Here is a 15,031-nt window from a genome sequence, read left to right as displayed (position 1 = left end):
GGTACGTGGATGTGCAGTCATCCCAATTCCCTACTGAGCGGGCCAAGATCACATTTTGTATTTCCCTCCTGTCTGTAGATGCTCTTTCTAGAGCCAGCAGGCTGTGGAGCGCTAAGGGAGGCGATTTTATTTCTTACGCCGATTTTATCAGGCAACTCCTGGGATGTTCGGGATGACAATGTCAGATCTCCACGTTTGCACCTTTAGTTCCTCCAAGCGCGCCGCTCCGCTCCAGCAGGCCACGAAAGGGACGTTGTATCACCACCTGGCTGTGTGGAGGTCGTATCGCTGCCGGACCGCAACACAGACAAAAACGTCACCGCCAAACCCCTCCACATGTGCCATCGTACCTCCAGGTCCCTCCCTCGCAGTCCCATCGTACCTCCAGGTCCCTCCCTCGCAGTCCCAGGGTTTTCCAAGGGCCGTTGTACAGCCGCCTGGCCACGAAAGGGACGTTGTGGCCAGGCGGCTGTACAACTTCCCTTTCGTGGCCAGGCGGCTGTCCACGAAAGGGATGTTGTACCATTGCCTGGCCGCAAAAGGGATGTCGTACCGCTGCCTGGCCACGAAAGGGACGTCGTACTGCTGCCTGGCCACGAAAGAGACTTTGTACCACCACCTGGCCGTGTGGAGGTCGTACCGCCGCCAGACCGCAACACGTACAAAACGTCACCGCCAAACCCCTCCAGATGTGCCATCGTACATTCAGGTCCCTCCCTCGCAGTCCCATTATACATCCAGGTCCCTCCCTCACAGTCCCAGGGTTTTCCAAGGGCCATTGTACAGCCGCCTGGCCACGAAAGGGATATCATACCATTGCCTGGCCGCAAAAGGGACGTCGTACCGCTGCCTGGCCACGAAAGGGACGTCGTACCGCTGCCTGACCATGAAAGGGATGTTGTACCACCACCTGGCCGTGTGGAGGTTGTACCGCCGCCGTCTCGGCTCCAAGTCCCTCTGACAGCGACGCCTCGCCTCCAAGTCTCTCTGACAGCGACATCTCGCCTCCAAGTCCCTCTGACAGCGACGTCTTCCCTTCAAGTCCCTCTGACAGCAACGTCTCACCCCCAAGTTCCTCTCAGGGCAACGTCACGCCTTCAAGTTCCTCTACGGGCGACAACATAGATAAAGACCTCTCTAGAGGCGACGTAGTGGTCCCAAGCCCACCTGAAAACGACGTCGCAGTCCCAGGGTTTTCCAAGGGCCGTTGTACAGCCACCTGACCACAAAAGGGACATCGTACCGTTGCCTGGACGCAACACGGACAAAACGTCGCCACCAAACCCCTCCAGATGTGCCATCGTACCTCCAGGTCCCTCTGACGGTGACGTCTTGCCCCCGAGCTCCTCTGAGTGCAACGTCTCTCCCATGAACTCCTCTGAAGGCGAAGTTACGCTTCCAAGTTACCCTGAAGGCGGAGTCACGTCTCCAAGTGCCTCGGAAGGCGACGTCTTACCTCCAAGTCCCTCTGACGGTAATGTCTTGCCTCCAAGTCCCTCTGACAGTGACGTCTTAGCTCCAAGTCCCTCTGACAGCGACGCCTCGCCTCCAAGTCTCTCTGACGGTGACGTCTCGCCTCCAAGTCCCTCTGACGGCGACGTCTTGCCTCCAAGCTCCTCTGAGGGCAACGTCTCTCCCCTAAACTCCTCTGAAGGCGAAGTCACGCTTCCAAGTTCCCCTGATGGCGGAGTCACATCTCCAAGTGCCTCGGAAGGCGACATCTTGCCTCCAAGTCCCTCTGACGGCAACGTCTTACCCCCAAGTTCCTCTCAATTTGACTTCACGCCCCCAAGTTCCTTTCAGGCAACGTCATGCCTCCAAGTTCCTCTCTGGGCAATGACATAGATAAAGACCTCTCTAGAGGCGACGTAGTGGTCCCAAGCCCACCTGAAAACGATGTCGCAGTCCCAGGGTTTTCCAAGGCCCCTGTTGCACTTGAAGGTTCCTCCGAGAGTGACAACGCGGTCCAAAGTACCCCTGGAAGCACCGTCGCACCTCAAAACTCCTTCCAAGTTGCCGAAACACTCCAGAGTCCTGCCGTGGATGTCGTCACCCCCGTCATTACGCCTCGAAGCCCTGCCGAAGGCATCCCTGTGTTCCTGAATCTGTCCGTAGGTGCCTAACCTAGACTGCCAGCATTCCCCACTGGTTCCGTGGATTACTCACGTGCCGTGGATTATATACCTTCCCTGTGGATTGTACCTGTTCCAAGGATTATTCCGGCTTTACGGACTCAACCCTTGTTACGGTTAATACGCTTTCTGACTCTGTGTTGTGCTTTGTTTACCGCAATAAACATGATAGACTGTTCCCCGCTAATCCTGCTTCCGATTCGTGGTCCGTACCCTGACAGCCACTTAAGATCCTCCACTCCAACCCAGGTACATGTATCTAAAATTTTTTTGATCTTGGCTTCATTATTGATGAAGAATGTAGCTTAATTTTTACACAATGAACATTTTAACTTTTCCACAATTCAATAAACAATGTAATTATTAATAATAATTAATGTAACATTATTGTGCAAAAAAAATATAAAAATTGTGTTGTGAAAAATGATCAAAAATGGGAATGCTTTCAGTGATTATAATGGATTTTTATAAGTTACCAAAATGTAAAGGAAATGAACAGGAGAGAAATCCAAATGAAATCATTTTTTTTGGTTTGACTATGTTTGGTTTTCAGTTCTTACACTTGCACACTTTGTACGCTTGTATGTTACTTGGATTTTGTAGGATCAGATTCAGGTGTATGATTAATCAATTATTCCAAGCAGGTGCTAATGATCATTTTCATATGAAGGTTGAAACACAGTCATTAACGGAAACAGAAACAGCTGTATACAGCAACAAGACACAGGGATCTTGACTTGCCTACCGACCGACCGACCGACCGACCGACCGACAGACAGACAGACAGACAGACAGACAGACAGACAGACAGACAGACAGACAGACAGACAGACAGATAGATAGATAGATAGATAGTCACAGACTCTAGAGAGTAGTTGTCCCAGTCCAAACAACACTGTGCTTTGCTGCTTCCCTTAGCTATTATTAGCTATGCTTTGTTCCATATTCAGAGGAGATCCATCAGCATCTCACCTCTTACTGCAACAAACTCTGATCTGAGCTGATCATTGCGAACTTAATGTTTAGTAAAATGTTCTTCCATTAGCTGGAACAGAATCAAATGTGCATCATTTATGCACACATGCACATGTGCCACATGTCGCTAATGTGGACATTGTGACCCTGAGCAGAAGGGACTGTTCCTGAAGATAAATATTAATGCTAATTCACAATGCACCTTTGCAGGAGTTTCTGCATCTGAACGAGGACAGTATGGAACAATTACATAATTATGCTTTTTACATGATTTAAGGGTATCTTGAATTTACCATTCTTAGTTTTATCAAAGAACTAGAGCTCAGACTTCACTGCACAATACCTACTACCTTTAACTACAATTTTGTTTCTGCAATTATTGCACTGATAATTGCCTACTGTGTCATGAAGATTCAGAACTAATCCACTCTTGCTCTACAAATTGTACCTACAATTTATTTTAATGTATTAATTAATTTTCTATTTTAATTTTGTATTTGTATTTGATTGCTATTATATTGTATTATATTGTACATGTTATAAATCTTATTTTTCTTTAATCTTTCAAGATGTAAAATGTATTTTTCTTTAAATTTTGTAAAAAAAAAAATTGTCACTGAAGTTTGTCAAGAATATTGCCACAAAATATTGTACTTTTTCATCAGCCACTGCACCTCATGGGACCATGTTAACTTTGCTTACCTAAATCATATTCAGGATAATTAGCACTTAACACGTAGCGCTTAACACTATATCCTATAAAGCCCAGTGTTCACCTTAAACTGTGTTTGTAAATGCTTTTGGTTCGCTTGTTCATGTGTTTGCTCTTTTGTTTTGTGTTTTATTTCTCGTGTGTGTATTGCATTTTTGCACTTTAAATAAACTTTCTTGCACTTGCACTTGCATCTGCTTCCTGAATCCTGTGTAACAATGTTATAAACTGTCTATGGTTATGTATATGATATATTTTGAATATACTATGGTATAATGTATATACATTCCATCTTTTTTAGGCCTTATACTGTACAAATTCTTTGTTCCTAATTTTGGTAAATGCTGCAGTCATGTACATCACATAAGGACAAATAAGCTCCACAATCCTTATTATCCTGCCTATGGCCCTCTGCTTACTAATGGCTCTTTACTTTACAGATGATTTTAGTTGACTAACCAGAAATTCAAGCAATGCATACTGTAGGTTACACTTATGTGGCAGTGATACACAGACAAGAATGAGAATGAGAAGTGCTTCCTCTAAATTGTATAAATATTCTTTAATAAACTCTAAAGTATTTTTGCGTAGGTGTTTTGGCAAGCAGTTCCCTGGTACCAGTTCAGAAGCAGCGAAAGCAGCCACTGACTACAACCCCTACATTTTGACTGAACCCAAGATTTTGGTCAGTATACAGTCAATATCATTTGCCAGTATGTGAAAAAATAAAAATTTTATTTTAACTGGTACTTTGGAACTGAGATTTCTTAAATAGATTAAAGGTTATAATTTTGCAAAAGATTTCACTCTAAACTATTTGTAAGATTGGGAGATTGGGTATCTCAGCTTGTTCCTCTGGAAGACCCTTATGTAGAATTTCACAATTATTAGCAATTTCATGTAATTTTATGAATATTGTCACACATACAAACTCAGGCACTTGAAAGTGCACTTTAAACTTTAAAGTGCCTCATGTTCAACCTAGCACTAGAGCTTCATCCAAATTAACCAACATGGATATCCTCCAGCTCTTCTGTCTGTACAGAACAGGTTGTCTCCAAAAACAACCTGATGTCCTGTTGAGGAAGCAATCTTTGTGTGACCAGATCTATAAAAATGTGATGTCTGGCATTTGTGAACAGCAAACCTATGAAATGTTTTATGTCTCTGAGGGCAGGAGCAGTAAACCTGTCTTTGACTAATCTGTCACGGGTGCATGCATTGTGTCTAAACCAATACAAATCTTAGATGGTCAGCTGTCCTGCTAGCCTGCTGAGACCATACTGACACTCAGGATACTGATAAAGAGCTTCCTTCAGTGCCTTGGCAATGTGTGAACATAATGTGCCAGTTTGTAGGATGCTAGTAGACAAATTTTTTTTTCTCTATGACATTTGTGGTAGGATAAAATGCACAGACAATCTGGATAATTTTAAGGATAATTTTGTGAATTTGGAGAATTATGCATTGCCTTGTATTTATGTTCTAGCCTCAGTTTCATGTTTTAAATTTGTCATGTGTACAGTATAACGCAAGGCATAATCCATGATGAGGTGTTATACGTGTGAGGTGAAAATACATCTGATGTAAAGCAGAATGCACCAAAACAGTGTAACACACACATACCTAGTCATGGATTATCCCTTTTATTTAATAATTTATTTTAAATAACTAATAAAAATAAAATACTTTTATCCATTCAGTCAGTTTTAACTGAATTGATAAAATAATTACATTTTTATCAGTTGTTTTATATATACAGAGAATATATCATCTACAATCTAGAATTCTGATTCTCATACATATAGATAAAGTAGTGCCATAATCCTTTTTTGTTATATGGATGACTGTAAATAAATAGTTATTAGAGTGAGTGAGAGATGTGTAAATAACGTGCATTTGTAAGGCAACTCTACTAAATAATAATAATGAAGCTGTTGTGTTAACTCCTGGTGCTTTTTTTTACTCATTTGAACATTTTCTTAGTAGTGGTGGTTTGAATGTACCCCTTCCAGCCAATCAGAATCGGGTATACAGACTGACCATAGTATAAGCTTGTATAGACAATGAAATTTGTACACTCAAACTAAGAAACAATACAAAATGATAAATAAGCTTTCATTTTTTACATAATGTAGCAATAGGTAGACACGCTGAGCTTGCAACGATAACAGCATACTCTAAGCAGTGTATACACTATGTGCATGTTAGGGAAGTGAAGAAAAAAGTGCAGGCAGGGTGGAGTGGGTGAATAAGAATGGCAGTAGTGATTTGTGGTAGAAGAGTATCTGCAAGAGTGAAAGGGAAAGTTTATAGGACTGTGGTGAGACCTGCGATGTTGTATGGATTAGAAACAATGGCATTGAGTAAAAGACAGGAGGTGGGATTTTCATTGGGAGTAACAAGGATGGACAGGATTTAGAAATTAGTTTATAAGAGGAACAGAGCATGTGGGACGTTTTGGAGACAAGGTGAGGGAGGCGAGATTGAGATGGTTTGGACATGTGCAGAGGAGGGACATGGGGTATATCGGTAGGAGAATGCTGAGGATGGAGCCACCAGGAAGGAGAAAAAGAGAAAGGCCAAGGTTTATTGGATATGGTGAGGGAAGACATGCAGGTTTTTGGTTTGAAAGAGGCAGATGTAGAGGACAGGGGGTATGTAGTTGTATAATCCACTGTGGCGACCCCTAATGGGAGCAGCCGAAAGAAGAAGAAGAAGAAGAAGAAGAAGAAGCAGAAGAAGACACTATGTGCAGTACCTGGATCTTGTACACTGTATTGTGGTGTGGTTAGATTGAATCCAGTTTTGCTATATTGATTAGATTTGGAAGATATGAAAGCTAACCTTTTAAAGTACTGAATCAGTCAAATTACAATGTGTCAGCTTTTTTATTCTGAAGTCATGTTGTGTTAAAAGATTGGGATTCAAGTTTTAGAAAAAGTGAAAGATGATTCCCAGCATGGTAAGCGCTGCTTGTGCTGGTTCACTGTGTTGCTTTTTCCCACCCACCAGCCAGCCCTTTCCCTTTATGATACAATAACTACCAACCAGTACACACGAAGGCAATCAGTTACTGAACATCTTTCTGAGCTGCGGAAAGCATTATGAGCCATTTTATACATACCTAAACTCACAGACAGATGTTTGTGTAGTACCATTATAATTGATAAGGGAGCACAATGCAAGTCATGGATGGCCGTGGAATCAGTGGAATTTGGTCAGCTAATGGTTTTAATCTTGAAACACTCATGAGCCTCTCTGTGTGCATTGGTTTATTTTTGTCTATATGGTTATTGCTTTAGATCTAGTCCTTTGTCAGCCTTTTTATTTCATTGGGTAGTGCCCCTATTGTGTTAATCTGTTCATGAATAATTTTGTCAGTTTATGCCCGGTTGTGTCTTTTCGTGAAGTCTTGCCAGCTGAAGCATGCATTGCGGACCATTGTGTTTTCTATTCTCTTTAATTAGATATTTATTTCGCTTTATTCTCTTAAAATAATAGATGAGTAGCCTGCATATTCCGTCAAGCTTAATGATTATGCTTGGATTTACTGAAAGAAAGCCTACAATGAGTATATAAACATAATGCAATGAGCATCCTGCCTCATTTCCTAGAACATTACTCATACATTGCTAGTTGTGCTTACAACATATAAAACTTGCACAAAAAAAACACTTCTTTATTCCAAAAATTGGGTTTCATTTCTCCAGGGGTTTAAAATAGTCTGTGTGTGTGTGTGTGTGTGTGTGTGTGTGTGTGTGTGTGTGTGTGTGTGTGTGTGTGTGTGTGTGTGTGTGTGTGTGTGTGTGTGTGTGTGTGTGTGTGTGCACCTGTGTGGCTGTGCACAAACTGATCTGAAGGATGTGAGACTCAGGATGTGTCACTGATGACAGATGAGATGTCTTTTGATACAGCCGGTCTGTAATGAATATTCTGGGGGTTATACCTGTCAGAAATATGGCTGTTGGAAATGTTGTTTTCCTGGTGTGTGTTCTTTACTTCCCCTCCACACGGTACACAGCTGTGTTCCTCCATCTAGGTCAGCAAATCCAATGGAGAATATTATTGCTTTTTACCAACAGCAGTGCAGGCCTGGTTTCTGTCCCAGGTTTGTTGTGTGAGCCATTCTGTTGCGAATGTGTGTACGTTTATGTGTGTGATTTGAAATGATAATTTTAAATTGATTCTCAGGGTAAAAAAATTGTTTTTAAATGTACCAAAAAGGTGATAAGCAGCCCCACACCAGCACATTTTATTGTTGCATCTGTGCACAGGCTGGATTTCATATTTCTCATGCAGGGAGATGCGAGAAGCAGTGAAACGTAAGATTATTACTTATGGCAACCTCATGACACGCATGACTGGCCCACGTCAGGCTAAGCAAGGGGGTCATTGCAGGCTTGTGCCATGGAAAATTACAGATTAAAGACATAAAACGTAATAGCATCAAGAGACTTTAAATCTTCTGTTGAGTTAGTAAAAAGAGTGAGATGCATTATCTCTTCAGGTTTGCAACAACATCCATCCACTGCCCCAAACTCTACCCAGGATCACAATCTAATCCTGAGAGGTATTAACTACCCCCTTTTTGCTATATAAACACCCACACACCCACAATGCAAAATAAATTTTTAACAACAGAACAAAGAGTATACTAAAGCAATTTATAAATAACAACAGAGACTACAGACTACCTTTGTATACCTAGCACACACACACGCACACACACACACACACACACACACACACACACACACACACACACACACACACACACACACACACATAAACCCCTGTACAAATGTGAATAATAACATGGCCCCAATCTATTGCTGCAAAACTTTATAATTTATGTCTATTTTTTTTTCTTAAGATCTTCACAGAACATACATTTCATTGTATGGTGTAACAGACTTGACAATAAAATGTAATCTTAAAATGAACATGAAAAACAATAAAAACTATTTAGGGGAAAAACAAAAAAAACAAAGTGTATAATAAACTGGCTGCATAAGTATACACACCCCTAAATGAATACTTGGCTCAGATTTTGTTTGTTTTTTTTACGGGAAATTTGGCACAGATTTGTTTAACGATATTTTGACGCTCATTTATATTTATCACACAAACCTGTCATTGTAACAAGAGGGTGTAAGTTTTTTATATACACTGTACATTCTTTTTTCTGCACACTGTGTATGGGTTTTAGTCATATGCAAGTCAATTTTCATTTTTATGTTTTTTTAAGTTATAAATGCTCTATTTGCTTAATGACAGATTTCCTCTGAATACCAAACAAACTAAACAGAAATGTTATGAACAGCATTTCAAACTAAAACTCAATTAACTTTGGATGGATGAAGTGTACTTGTTGTAAGTCTCATTTTTGTCTTTACTCGATATGGATTTTGTGGGATACAATTGATTGAGTTAAAGCCAGCCCATGACTGTATTTCACTGTGATTTCATCAATCAGAGATAATATATTTCGGCTCATTGTGTCCATGCATATGCAAATGTATTAATTGTTGGTCTTATGTGAGTGTCAGGGTGGTTGCTTTGGTCAAGTGAACCTAGCAATTTTTCCTGTATTTAATAAAATTCTGTTTGATCGTACTTGTATATCGCTTTTAACAATGAAAATGTACAATTTTAAGAGGAACCAGACACAAACTTCTGAATGACATCTGTATATTTATTCATTATTATTTCATCATTGTTGAGGTTATGAGCTTTTTTACTGATGGACATTTGAGTGTAAACTGCTTATGGCCAATGTAGTCCTGAACCATGGTTCTTCAGTTCAACCCTTCAACAGGACCATCTTAATCCTATCTTGATCAGGGTCACAGACCCAATCTCAGTAACATAGAGTATGAAGGAACACACAAAAAAAAAAAAAAAAAATAAATATATATATATATATATATATATATATATATATATATATATATATATATATATATATATATATATATATATATATATATATATATATATATACACACACAATCAAACACACATCCGTGCTTGCCAGTCCATCACAGCGCACCCACGCATTCATTTACACCATGGAAACACATACTCGTTTACACCTCGGTCACACCTAGTAATAATGTAGTCCAGCCACTCCTGGATACCTATTGGCATTTTTTTGATGGTGAAACAATTAGAGGAAACGCAAGGAGAACAATGGAAATGTTACACGGACCGAAAAATGGGACCCCGGAGCTGTGCATCAGCCATATTACACATTGCGAAAACACACACAATATCCAATTCACTGCGTTGTTCAAAATTAATATGTGCTCAGTACTGGTTCTTCAGTGGTCCCTTTCTTTTAGCAACATATAAGTTACAGTCATATAATAATTAATTTGCTACCTACAAAGCCACCATTCTAATGGTTGCACTTAATAAACAAGAAAAAAGTCTTAATCAAGTCATTTGTTGTGGGTTTTTTTTTTTTGTTTGTTTATCGACACCCGACCATAAGATTTGTATTTGCTTCTTGAACATCCCATTCCGCATTTAGTCCCCATTTGCTGTTATAATAAACTCCACTCTTCTGGGAAGATGTTCCACTTGATTTTGGAGGGTGCAGCCACAGGGGTGTTAGTAAAGTCAAGTACTGATGTAGGGTTAGGAAGGCCTGGGGTGCCGTTAGTGTTCAATTCATCTCAAAGATGTTTAATAAGATAGATCAGAGCTCTTTAGCATGCCACTCAAGATCTTTCACTCCAACCAGTGCTGGAACATGGATCTTGCCTGCAGTATGATGATAATTAGTGGTAATATGCTTGCTTTTTTTTGTAATAATGTTAGCAAGGAAACTGAAGCAGACAAGTATGAAAGCAAGAGAGCATGTCCTGACTGCATTCAGTGGAAGTAGGGAAGTACAAAAATTCGTTTCAGAATGTGGGCTTTTCGATTGACGTTTCTTATTCCTGAGAACCGGTTCTGTCACTGTCAGTGCGCACGAAAAAGAAATGTAATATATCTAAGAGAATTCAACTTATCAGCGCGGAGGAAGAGAAGGAGGAGGAGGAGGAGGAGGAGGAAAAGGAGGAACACGCTTTGATTTTTTTCATCCTAATTAAACCCACTACTGACGGTGTCAAGCCAGAGTCGTTCAAAGAAAAAGATCCGCTACAAAAAGCTATATAATTTCTGGTAGGATTGATTGATTTCTTTATTTCGGTTTTTTTTATCTGTCTGTATCTTTCCTACTATATGTCTATTTATTTATTTATTTTTACGAGTCGCGGGTTTTATTTCCCGAAGATGCTGAAGATAAAGAAACACGCCAACAGCCCACTATTACATGATTGCGGAAAACACAAGGGAATAAAGGCATCTAGTCATGAAACAGAAACTACACATGGGAAATGATGCTGAAGGTAGGAGGAGCCACTTTTTGTGTTTGTGTGTATGTGGTTTTTTTTTTTTTTTCTTTTTTTTGCGTGATGTGTATTAGTTCAGAATCAAGTTGGGCGTGGAAATGGGAGCTTAGCACATTATTTTAAGAAGATTAAAATAATGAAATCGACTACCAGCATGATTAAAAGAGTCGAGGGCATACATCTGATCACAAAGAGCGTAAATGCGCGTGGCTGATTTTTGTATTTATTTCTTTTTATAATTTTTATTATTATTATTACTATTATTTTAGATGACGGTGAGATAAAAAGAGTGGATTAAAAGGCATGGCTGAGCTCAAGATCCTTTACCCCAATCCTGTAAGTGGTCAGCTCATTAACAGGGACCTCGAGTGGAGCGTGCAACACGAGGAAAGTTATTATCCAGCACGAACGGATGAAACGGCATTTTTAATCGTGGACTCGCGCGCGCGCGGACAGACGGGCTTTTCAGCACCACGGACAGAGCCTCCGCTCTTTCACCACTGGGGGACTGATGAAGAAGTTCACGTGTGTCATACTGACGAGGACTTTGAAACGGGATTTTCCGAGGTAACCGACGTCGAAATTCACATCCAGAACCCAGAGACCAATTCCAGCTCGTTCTGTGATCCGGATCTCTCTGATGATGATGATGTCACTGCTGAGCAGGACGAGAAGTCGGCTGACTACGGCTTCATTAGTGCAGTGACTTTTTTGGTGACTGGGATCTTTCTGGTGGTTGTTTCCTACACAGTCCCCCGTGACGTAAGAATCAGTCCAGACAGCGTCTCGGCAAGGGAAATGGAGCGTCTGGCACTTGAGAACGCTCGAGTGGGCGCACACCTGGACAGATGTGTAATCGCTGGCCTTTGTCTTCTAACTTTGGGTGGTGTCGTGCTCTCAACCTTACTCATGATCTCCTTGTATAAAAGCGAGATGGTCAGACGACAAGCTTTCGCAAGCTCCAAACGCTCAGCGAAACTCTATGGCTCTATAAATTTTAGAGGTCCTGGTAATCCAAACAATGGCCCGACACATCTGTCTCTGGATGAAGATGATGCAATCATTGAAATCTCTAGCTAGTTTTATTGTTTGGGGGTTTTTTGTGATTATGTATGGTACCTGACAATCTTTAACCTTGAATTATGTGAATGGATTTACAGCCATGTCACTATGTTGGACCAGGAATTTAACCAGGACTTAACAAAGACTTACTCAATCAAAAAAAAAGAAAAAAAACATTGTAGCACAAACTTTTTATGATGGTGATCATTATGGTCATTATTTCTTTCTCTAAGTTTCTTTTTCTCAACCCAGAACTATCGAACCAAACCAGAGAATTGGAGAACTAAAGAGCAGCACAAAACTGTTTTTGTTTTTCTTTTCCGATTTAGCTTTGCATGAAACCGATCATCATGTTCTATATGTGTCATTGTAAATATTCTGTGTAAACATGTTTTAATGTAGTAACAGATGGATTTTATAGCTGAATCAGTAGAATACATCATGTCACTGAGTCTGTTTTGTGCACCTACACATACTCTGGTTTATATTTAATCTTGTGACAGTGATGGTGAAGATTTTTGGTTTGGTCATTTTATTCGACAGCCTGACGCCGCTTAAATGCCGCATCTCCAAGTCAAATGAATGTACATAATTTTTTGCATGTACATAATTAGTGTGTACACATTTATATACTCAGCTTGAGTGGTCTTGAGTAGTTTACATTAATAAACAGAGGGTGCAGTTAATATTAACAGATGTCGCTTCTGAACACACAACACACACACACACACACACACACACACACACACACACACACACACACACACACACACACACACACACACACACACACACACACACACACACACACTATGCATATATACCTACAGCTGAGGTTTCCACACTAGGGATAACTTGATCATTAAACAATATTGATATTTAACATACAGTTAAGAAAATGCAAAAGTAAAACTGGTTAATGAAAAAGCTTAACAACTGTTTTGAACTGTTTTGGCTGACCCTTCTTTATGCTGTCCAGCTTTTCTCAAAAAGTCTGTCCTGTAAATGTGATCAAATTAATTTATTTTCCTCTGTCAGCCATTGTAGAAAAAACAAAACAGCTATTAAATCAACATGAATATGTTGGAGCTTGTGCAGTTTTCTACCGATGCGGCTTGCAAGCTCTGACTAGTGCGCTCTCCCAATCAAAGGATGTGAAAATTAGACGCCTTTTAGTGGTCTGTAGAGTGGCCAACTTGTGGCAATCTGATTAACAACAGCATCAAGCAACATAGAGTTCATGCTTGAAAAAATGCTGTGTGAAGGCCGATAACACAATGTGATAGCTGAAATCCGACTGAATAGAAACTCCAGTGTATATAGACACTCAGGTGCACTGATGCTAGAGAGAAACATAAAGAGAATAGAATATTGGGAATAATTTGGACAAAAATATATTGAAATGTAAGTCAGTGATTACTGATTCTGATCTGAATTTAGGCCAACAGAGAAGACTTGCTGACCCCGACGGCCCAAAACTTCATAGGGGAAAAATGTACCATGGTCAAGACTGGTCAGACACAGTACATGTCTTTTAGGGTCAAGATGGTTGGGGTTTGCTTTAAATCTCATGTTAACCTTACTTCAGTAACCAAAAGAAAATAACATTGTAAAATACTCCTAATGGAATGGCCCTTGTTTCCCATAGTGCATCCACTTTATTAAATAATTTATAAACAAGATCAAATAAATGTTCTAGAATTTGTGACAACCTGTAAAATGCCCTAAAAAGCAATAGAATAATCTAAGAAGTATTAAAAATGTTCCTACAATGTAATCTATAAAATGTAACCCAAAAGTAATCCATTTTATGCTGAAAATTGACTGAAAAGTGTTTCCTGTCTCATCACTGTCAAGCTGTTATTTCTGAAATTGCTCTTCCCATACCACTGAGCCTCTCTTTATGCTTAGTAAATATACATAGAGAAGGCTCTGAACAATCACAAACCTCTCTACACTCAGGAGTGTTGTGCAGTGCGGCTTCATTACCAGAAATGCTTACTATGATGTGGATTAGATTATCCTGTATTACACCGCAAAACTGCTGTTCTGTAGCCTGTCACACTGAAGAATCCTCACACTAACACACTCCATTACCAGCATACACACCATGGTGTCCTTTCATCACAGCATGCATAAAACGTTCGCTTATGGGTATTGTGCTATTTATGTGATACTCAAAGATGATAAAATAAGGTCTAATGAATGCTAATGGGATGGAAATATAATTATGAAAAATTATGGAAAAAAGTTTTTAGCCACCACCCCTATACTTTAGAGAACAATATATACTCTATTAAGTTACTCATACATTGAGAAAAATTGAGGGGGGAAAAGGATAGAAGGAAAGAAAAGAATACAAAAAAATATTCAAAGGAAATAAAATAACAATAAAAACATAAATTAAATTAAAAGAAAGACAAAAATAATAAATAATGTATAGAAAAATATGGAAAATGTTAAATTAAATTAAACAATAATAGTAATAAAGTAAATAAAAGAAAAAAATATTATAAAAAAGGTAGAGAAAAATTGCAAAATAATACAGAATTATTGAAAAAGAATAACAAAAAAACAATAAATAGAAAAAAATAAAATGGATTAGAAAGAAAAATGGAGGAGACAAATGGGAAAAAAATATTAAAGTGAGAGAGAGGGAAAGAGAGAGAGAAGAGAGAGAGAGAGAGAGAGAGAGAGAGAGAGAGAGAGAGAGAGAGAGAGAGAGAGAGAGAGAGATAGAGTAT

The 15,031-nt window shown here is 39.7% G+C and overlaps 1 protein-coding gene across 1 annotated transcript; it reads left to right on the top strand.

Annotated features, from left to right (window-relative positions):
• Positions 1–10,913: 10,913 nt before the first annotated feature.
• Positions 10,914–12,354, top strand: LOC310716484 (transmembrane protein 74). Its single transcript, XM_083523819.1, has 2 exons — positions 10,914–11,222; positions 11,495–12,354. The coding sequence occupies exon 2, from the start codon at positions 11,529–11,531 to the stop codon at positions 12,303–12,305; it is 777 nt and encodes a 258-aa protein (XP_083379945.1). The 5' UTR covers positions 10,914–11,222; positions 11,495–11,528; the 3' UTR covers positions 12,306–12,354.
• Positions 12,355–15,031: the final 2,677 nt, after the last annotated feature.

This window comes from Silurus aristotelis, assembly GCF_946808225.1.
Source record: "Silurus aristotelis genome assembly, chromosome: 21".
Classification (NCBI taxonomy): Eukaryota; Metazoa; Chordata; class Actinopteri; order Siluriformes; family Siluridae; genus Silurus; species Silurus aristotelis.
The sequence above is the reverse complement of the archived record's forward strand: the minus strand, read 5'-3'. Positions and strand labels throughout refer to the sequence as shown.

What these genes read in the sequence shown, in the direction of transcription:
- LOC310716484 (XM_083523819.1), top strand. Translation starts at nt 11,529, where the DNA reads ATGGCTGAGCTCAAGATCCTTTACCCCAATCCTGTAAGTGGTCAGCTC.